The sequence below is a fragment of the Chinchilla lanigera genome, unplaced genomic scaffold (assembly GCF_000276665.1).
Source record: "Chinchilla lanigera isolate Chin_1 unplaced genomic scaffold, ChiLan1.0 scaffold00075, whole genome shotgun sequence".
Classification (NCBI taxonomy): domain Eukaryota; kingdom Metazoa; phylum Chordata; class Mammalia; order Rodentia; family Chinchillidae; genus Chinchilla; species Chinchilla lanigera.
The window spans coordinates 5,698,207-5,707,691 of NW_004955476.1; the positions used below are offsets into that span (position 1 = coordinate 5,698,207).

Here is a 9,485-nt window from a genome sequence, read left to right on the forward strand (position 1 = left end):
TGCTATCAGCAAATTATTTGTGCTGATTTCTCTCTACAGTAATAGCTAGCATACTGCAGGTGCTCAATGGCCAGAAATGTGCAGAGTTAGGAGCCGTTAGCCAGATACTACGCCAGCAGCTTTGAGCATATTGTGTCACTTCCTTTCTAAGCCATTCCACCCGGATGGAGTAGTAGCACTGAGGATATCAGGACTCCTAAGTTCAAAAAGTAACAGCTCCAAATAAATCTTACAGATGTTTGAAGTTCTAATATTGAGCACAAGATTACAACCTGGTTTATATGACTAGATTTCTTGCAGTTTTTGCTTTACAGTGTTCTCTTTTTTTCTTTGTTTTGAATAAAAATACAAAAGTAAAGGTTTTTGTCTCTGTTTTGAGCTATTATTCTACAGCATGACCACATAGTTTAGTGTAAGGTATCCATTAAGACAAGTTTGTAGCTTTATGAAGATAATTCTTCATTATTACCACCAAAGCCCTGTTTGTTTTGCTAATCTACTTTCAACTATCTTAGGAACTCTACTGAGATATGCAATGCAATTTTTCCATTAGAACATAATGTTTATTTTCTTGAATCTGGGAAACATAGCAGGCATGTCCATCTGTGATAATGTGAATCCCAAGGCTGAGTCAGAATTCTAAGGTTTCTACAGCATGAAATGACATATTGGCTCCACAGGTAGTCAGTTACTTTTAGCCTATTTCCTGAAAATGCTCGTTCCCTTTTAATTTTATCCTTGAAAATTTATTTTATTAAGCATTTATGTTCTTGTAAAAAGTAATCAAGATAATGAGCTGGGATTTTCTTTTAAGTGTCAAATTGCTTGGCACTGAACCTCGTTTCTGTGATCATTGTTCTCCCATTGCTAGAATGCACCTTTGGTTGAAGCTACAACCATGGAAACTGCTAATTGCAGAGGGGGGTCTGAAAAAAAGGATTTTGTGGCTATCATTTTTCCCTGATAGAACATGCAGTTAGTGCATTCAAATAAATAAATTTTGCATTATTTCTAATGTCACTTAGGTAAGTTGAGTATTTCCAACTTCAAATCAAGCTGTTAGATATCCATTGGTTTATGGTTTTTTTCTTTTTTAAATTAAGTTCAGCAAGCTCATTTAAGGAAGTTTGGATGCAAATCCCATCTTGAGAATGTACATCACTTACAGAGTGGTAAGAACACTTTTTGTTCCACCAGGAGTTGTTGAAGTTATATAAATGTCCTTGGATGTATAAACAGTTTTTATTGTCTATAGTTTTTTGATCAATCTTAATTCAGTGCGTGCATCTATTACAGGTAAAATACTGTATAAAATTATATGTGCAATGGTTTAAATGACTAACTGATAGCCTCAGGACCAAAATCTCTGGTAAGAAAAAATAATATTCAATAAACTTAAAGTTAGATACCAGGCACAAAAGATTTATTTTAATCCTCTCATTGAAGTTTTTCAGGCTGTAAGTATACCTAAACATCTCAGGATTCAAGTTAGGGTTTGCCTTACTTTCTTGTTTTCTGTACCTCATTGAAGAGGTTTAGGTAAATTAGCTAATTTCTACTAGCTGATGTAATTGAATGAAAAAACGTCAGCTGAAATAAATGTAAAACGCATAATATTCAAAGATAAATAATCCAAAATAATTGGAGTTATGTTCCAAGAATATATTCTGGTGTTGTAAACATCAGTCCATCCCTCTGGCATACCATGCTGTACACTTGCACGATGCACTTAGATGATGCAGAAAATAAATTTTTGAAAAATAAGAGTCTGAAGAAATCCATAAGTAAATATTAAAAAGGAAATAAAATAGTCAAGAACAAAATAAAAAAACAAGCAAACATTTTCTTTCAGAAGAAAAGAGATTGCTGTAGTATCTCCTTCAAAACCGCCAAAAAAAACAGCTCTGGGCCTTTCCTTGGGGTTTCAGTGACTTTTTAACACACAGGAGGGTGGCTTTATCTATGACCATACCACCCTAAACGCGCCCAATCTCATCTGATGGCCGAAGCTGAGGAGGGTGGGGCCTGGTTAGTACTTGCATGGAAGGAGCGTGGCTTCCCTGTTGCTCTGAGATTCACAAGGAGAAAACCAGCACTGGCTGATGCTCCCCAAACCTACAATCTTGCTCCAATTTATCACTAAAGACATTGTCATCTCCACTGTGGAGTAATTTTAACACAACATATTCTTTAATAAAATTTTGGAAATAATAGTTTTAGACTCACAGTGAACAAGAATTCTCAGAGACTCTCACGAAATCGGGGTATTAGATTCTCTGAGACAGGCTCAGACAAAGTAGTTCAAAGTACCCTATATTTATGTTAATATACTTCCCTCTTTCTCTTCAAGCAACCGAGCACAGAACCTGAACTTGCTACTTAATTTTTTAATTATCTTAATGATTCTGATAAAATTCAAACTACAGATGAATGAATTTCCTTTTGTTAAGATGTAGTTGAAGTGTAATATATGTTGTAGGAGTTAAATGTGTAAACTCCTACAAGTCAACGCTACTTTTGACAAAACTGAAGTTCAGAAAAATAAGTGATATGCTACAGAGCATACAATGAATAGAAACTTAGAATGGGGTGCTAATGTAATCTGCCCCAAGGGTCCAAACACTTGTACCACATAGATTATAAAATACATGCCTTGTCATAGTAATAAGTACTGTGGGAAATAACACAAGGATCAGCTTCCTACCACACACTTTCCACGGCGGGCCATGCGGACAGCCCAGCCTTCGCCCTCGGTTTAGCACGTGCTGAGGATGTTTCATTATTAACAGCATCCTCTCGCCCACACCTGTGCTTAGTTCAGCCCGTGCTTGCGTCCCCGTCTCCGGACATGGTGCCGTCTGACGGTGTGAGACTGTGTGCCCTGAACGGTTTCCCCCATTCTACTCAGAGGAAGCACTGAATCCTGTCTATCCCTAGAAGACATTTGCTGATGGAAACAAATTTCCAGCAAATTAAGCATTTTGGGAAGCGCACTCCCTGCCAGTATCCACAGCTGCCAATTACAACCATGACGTTGGGCAAGCGTCAAAGTCTGCAAATACCTATATTAGAGAAATTAACAAGGGAAATGCTTTATATAGAAGAATCTCCAAGAAACCCTGGAAAAGATGAAGAGTAAAAACAAATGGAGAGCAAAGGAAAGGGTAAACATGGGTGAATTTAAGTAGGTCAACGATAATATTTTTAATAAATGAAACCAATATATAGAATTAAAGTTATAGCCCTGAGCTGGGGAGGAATAAAAAAAACCTTTAAAATTCTCAAGTGACAATCACATCACAAATACTAAAACTATGTATGCATAAAAACATAAGAAATTAGAAATAAGAGGAAAAAGTCATGAAAAACGGTCCATTTGTTCAAAAGAAAGGCAATTTAAAAGCAACAGCAGATTCAAGATCAGCAACTACACAGAATATAAATGTATTAGCTACAATTATTCTTCTAACATTGACTCTACTTTCAACTTCTTATCAAAGTAACCAGTTACAAAGTTCACAGTTATCAGTGAAACTTTGTCACATCAGCACTTTTAGTCAAAGTTTTTATGCCTACCCCAAACCAATGGGGTGAATCTTACCCAGACTGTTTTGTTTATTGTTCATGCTTTTGGAATGACAATCATTCCTCTGCTTGAGCAAGGGTTTATAAAGTCATGTGGAACGGAGATCAGTTTACTTCTTTGTTCAATTAGAATGATCACAATAAGACACATAATTTTTGTCCAGAATAATTTTTGTAACAGCATCTTATTTACAAACTTCATATAAAGTATACACATTAATTTCTCAATTGATACTGAGACAAGATCATAGAAATGCATTAAAATTGTCATTCTTCCATCTACCGCCATATCTAATATTATGATCATAACAAAATTCCCGGTCTGGCACTGTCTCCTTTCTCACTGAGAAGAAAAAAAGTTCACATCCATTCCCAAAATCCTACCCAGATATTTCAAGACCTAAGCTAATATCTAGTGCAGTCAATAAATACTCACTTCAATGAAAAAATACAATGATGAATAAATCATGGATTGAAACAGGCTATTAAAGAGCTAGTTTGAACTTCAGCTAGTTTAACCTCGTAAACACAAAGACAGCTTTTGCCGAATCACTACTTGTTAAGCCGTCAATTGGTATCATCTTGAGCTCATTAGTTGATTCCTGAACTAAGAGACAGAAGACAAGAAAGGTGAGGTTTTAAATTGAATTTTTGAAAGTGATAAATACAGCCTCTGCCCTGCCACTCAGAGGGAGTCGATATTTTACTTCTCAAACAATACAGTAAACCCAGCCTCATTGCCAGCTACCTGTTTGGCATTGTGTTTTTCTATTGATCCTCTGCTCCTCCTGTGAACTCTAATCTTTTGTGCTTCTCTAGCTGGACATTTTATCTGACTATCACCAACCAAAACAAAACAAAGCAAACACTGTGTTTAATCTTCACAATCAGCATCATCTTTCCAAAAGCAGCAGGCTTGTAAATTCTCCCAACCCTGAGCCAGCAAACATCATCTAGGGTTAACTTCCTGCCAGTGAACCATTCCTAGGATGGGCTGCCCGGCAGGCATCAGCCCCACCCCGCGGATTTCTTGAATAAAAAAAGTGCGGGAGAGCGTCCAGTCCCGCTTCCTAAAAGCTTCCTCTGCAGCCTGGCCTGTGTCTTCACTTAGGCCATTCAGTTTCCACTGCAGCCTTTCTGAAACAGGATAAGTGCTGCTATTGCTCACAGGCACAAGATAGCCTCCAGAAAAACAACTTTCAAACCCACCCTTGAGGGTGCTTGTCTAAGTGTGGATGTAGAAAATTTAGGATCCTGTTTCCTTTGGATTTCCAAGTGAAAACAAACATGGAAGAGCCTGGAGTTACTATTGATTATAATTCAGTCACTTGTTGACCTTCCTTATTATTTTCTGAAATTTCAGTAGTTTGAACTTTTCTTTACATAGCTGCTTGAAAGTTTTGTGATGTCTGCTGTGAAATTTGAACTGGATGCTTTATCTTCTGAAGGCTTCAGACATGAGCAGGCTTCCAGCTCTGACCTGACTCTCAGCTGTTTGACGGACCTCACCAGTGCTTCCTGTCACATAGAACTACAGCCCCTCGTTTCTGTCCCCACGGGTAAGCGGATCTGCAGATGGACATGTCTGAGTGTGTTAAGCTACATCTGTACTCTTTAATGTCAGACGTGTGAAACAATAAATGTTGATGTCAAACCTATTTGGTTGTGGCATAGGTGATGTCAATTTTATTCTTTTTTTAAGTATATGTAGATAGATAGATAGATAGATAGATAGATAGATGATAGATTTTGCAAAAAGAACAAAGCTCATGACTCATGGAGCAAAATGTTACAAGTCAAGTTCAGTGAACTCAGAAAAATGTTAACAATGAAGTAAACTTTGTTGCTCTGGATTCTCAGGCCTGTCAAAGTTTAATTTATGGTGACATGACTGCTACCATCAAAGAGAGTATTCCATGCATGCCATCTTTGTACTTCATCACTTCTCATAATTATATAAAAGGATAATACATACATCTTCCATTCTCATTAAGAACAAGAGAGTGTCACTTTGGGTTATGTTATTTTATGATATGATTTAATTGTCTATGAGTTCACAATGTTGATAGAAATTAATGTGAAGAATTTTTTACTATATGTGAGAATTACTTATTCAGACTTTACTGCTGTCTTTCTTATTGTGAACTCTCAAGGGACCAGTGATACTCTAATCCTAGGTTATATTCATCAAAATAATCCTTAGTTTGGTTTATCAGAAAAAGCTCTGAGATGTCCATGAATTAATTGTGTTTTATAGAAAGCTTTTATATAAAGAATTGGTCATGTTTTAAATATTGTTAAGTAAAGGTTATTCACTTTCCTTTCCTCATAAAAGGAGATAGTACATCATGTAGATGTCACATTAAGCAAAGTCTGCAGTCTTTGCAGTCAGAGGATTCTCCTGAGAATCTCATCTGACTTCTTTATTGCAAGTTATTTCAGAATAATTTTATGTCATCCCAAACAATTTCTGATCTGCGTTGATAGATATTCTTCTATTATATGTGTTGTTTTACAAGAAGGCTGTTCTATAATCTGGAGATGAAATATAACTGTGAACTCTCTGTCCACATTAAGAAAAGAGATCTCTATGCTGTTGCATTTTTGGTAAACTGAGGTTCTTCCTGAGCACTGAACCTATAATTGTCCTGAATTGGGAAAGTTTACTCTTTAGAAATGCGTATAATTTTATAATATAGAACTGCACATGAAAAAGAAGTTCATAAACAAAGCACTTAGCAGTTAAGTGATAGTTTCAATATTTCTGTTTGCTGTACTTTTTGTTTGCTTTCTGGCCATCTCTGTCAGAATGAGCACCGCTGTTCTAATAGATCCAACTGCTGTCCTGATGCGGTGACCTCCTCATCCATAGCTCGGCTCTAATCTGTTCCCCACAGCTCCTTACTGCATGCGATCCAGAAGACACTTCCACTCCGCCATCCTGAGAATGCCTCAAACTTAAAGTATCTCTGCTGAATTCCTTTGAAAATACCCTTCACCTGTATCTTGTGTTTTCATCTATTACCCTGCCAGTTATCTTACATATTCCATAGGACTGACTGCCATAAATCATACATGTTTATTTGTATGCATAATAGATTAATATTTATCTTCTCTATCTCTATCCGCCTGATTACTTTCTGTTCAAAAGTGGTACCTAACACTAAAAAGGTTCTTAAAAATGAAGTTAAATGCATGCATCTCAACTCAGAACTGCCTGCCTGAGGGACTAGAAGATGTTCTTTATTTTCCCCAGTGCAGGTCCTGTGAGTTCTCCTAACTAATTTCACTTTCTCCAAGTTTCCTTACATGCCCCCTGCAGCACTGATACAGTCCCACCCGTGTTCATAATTTCCGTTATTCTTTCTGAGCTGTGCAATAAGTTAAGTGATATAAGCTCATTTTTGCCAAGCTTTCCTAGACTCCTGTGGCCTGCACATATTCTATAAGAACAAATTATACTTTCTAATCACTCCCTTGTTTTTGAGACAGGGTTTTGCTATATAGTGCAGGCTGGACCTGAGCTCATGGCAATTCTCTTGCCTCAGCCTCCTGAGTGCTGGGTTTATAGATATGTGCCACCAGGCCCGGCCCTCTTTATATTATTTTTCAAGATAATTACCAATAATCCTGCCCCTCTACATCCAGTTATATAGATCTCATAGAGATCTGGACCTGTCTCCCCAGATACCAGTGAATACTTCTCTTGTAGAATTTTTCCTGTTTTGAAATAGCCACAATGGATTTATGTAATATATTGCAATTTTTATACCTATGCGTTTTCATAATCCCTCTCCTGATGGATCATTTTGAAATGTGCTCTTTCCCCATTTTCATATCTTATTCATGATACATAATAGAAATGATTAAATAATGAGTAATTCATTACCGTGTATTTTTAATGATTTTTCTATGAGAAAGGATATTTGTTTTAAAAGGTTATACATGTATTTGGTTAGGAAAAATATATTGTGGAAATGATCTCTCAATTTGCTACCTTATGGAACCGATGTTCTAGAGAGTACTCAGGTGGAAATTGCCCTTCATTTGGAACTTTTGAGAAGCACCGAACACAAGCATATACCTTGTATGCTAGAGACTTTTGCCCTGTTGCCAGCAAAGTCAGGGTTTAGTCATTCATTCAAATATATTTATTGAGTCCATGGGATTGGAAGTCAGTGGCTGGGATGTCTATGTGGTTGGAATTAAGATTATGACAGGAACTGGTGGAAGGGGTCTGACCTTTTGATCTCAAGGGCATCACAGGCTTTTTCTTGCTTGTGCACATGATCCAAGCATTGTAGAAGAAAGCATAACAGCTGGACGATAGTGCACAGGAAGTTGAGCAGATGTATCTAAAATGACGTGATTTATTGTCAGCAAAGGGATATTTACAAGTTTAATTTGTATAGATAACTCATACACACAGAGCTACTACTTCTCACACAATGTTTATGAAGTTGCTCTCTTTTATCTCATGACAACCAAATGCCCAGAGAAGTAATGTGATGGGAATACGCTCACACTCTGTGTGTGTGTGTGTGTGTGTGTGTGTGTGTGTGTGTATGAGAGGGAGGGAGGGAGAGAAAGAGAGATTGTGTGTTTCAGGTAGTGGGGGAATGTTAACCTGGTTTTCTATTCTAAATGTGTTGTTTTTTTCCCCAATGATAATGGAAAATTATGTTTAAAAATGGTCCCATGGGGAAAAATACTTCTTTGTATTCCAAAACGGATTTAATTAGTAATGAGAAATGATAATAAAAATGTCACCTCTGGATTCTGAAATGTACATACAGTGAGGTTTAAGGCCATAAACAGGACCATATTTACCATTCTGGTGTTAATGAAAAGCAAATATCTAACATGTTGTGTAAACCATATAAAGAGATCATAGTTAATTTTATTCTCATATTAAAATACAGAAGCACAACAGATAAAAATTCCCCAGACCACACAGATAATAAGTGCTAGAACATCTTTTCAAACCCAGGCCATCCGGGTTAGCGTTTAAGTCTCCTACATGTTATGCGATTCACGTGGTTGGACAATGAGGATATTCAGTGATCTGTGACCAAATGATGAGTCCTTTCCCTTGAGTGATAATCGCAGCACATTCCACAAATGTGTAAAAGTCAGTTTCTTATGTCCAACATGAAGAATGGAAAAGCAAGTTATGTGTAAATAAACAAATGCGAGCAGTGGTTACCCCTCATCCCTAGGTATTTACAAAACTATGCATCTTTAATGTCTTATAATGATCGGTGATGCACTTATTTATGAAAATTACGTTGAAACTACGTCTTTAATTCATGCAGTTTACTGATGACTGGTGTTCTTAGAAGGTTAGGTCGACACAAATTAGGAAGTTGATCGTTTGCTCTTAAAATAAAATAAATAAATAAATAAATAAAATAAAATAAAATAAAAAGAAATAGCAGAAAGAAGTTGGGACGGGTGTTGTCTGAAGCAGACTCCATGCAGATTTAAGGGGTGTTGTCCCCACGTGTTCCCTGTGCCCACCTTTCTGATGTCCAGTGCTCAGCCAGACCGACCTCCTGCCTGGTATTTACACCACATTTGTGTGAGTGGTATCTGCATTCGTGTTCTTTCCAGATCCTCAGGGAGCTGTACATATCAAGTTTATATTTTATTATTGTTCTCCTTGTCCCAGGTGAAGCTTTCTTTCCATGATACAGATATCACATCTCTCTAAAATGTTGTATCTACTGAAACCACTGTGGAAATCAGTTTGGAGATTCCTCAGCAAACTAGGCCTAGAGTCCCATTCACCCAGCTATCCCCCTGCTTGGTATTTTCCCAGAAGATCTAAAAACATCATATCACAGTGATATATGTGCACCTATGTTCATAGCAGCACAATTTGTAATTGCTAAAATGTG

The 9,485-nt window shown here is 37.0% G+C and overlaps 1 protein-coding gene across 1 annotated transcript in view; it reads left to right on the top strand.

Moving 5' to 3' along the window:
* The first annotated feature begins 4,681 nt into the window (after positions 1-4,681).
* Positions 4,682-9,485, top strand: part of Ano3 (anoctamin 3) — a 357,658-nt gene continuing 352,854 nt past the window's right edge. Inside the window, exon 1 of the mRNA XM_005401743.2 lies at positions 4,682-5,144. Within this exon, the coding sequence (XP_005401800.2) occupies positions 4,991-5,144 (154 nt within the window). The 5' untranslated portion in view covers positions 4,682-4,990. The remainder of the gene's footprint in view (positions 5,145-9,485) is intronic.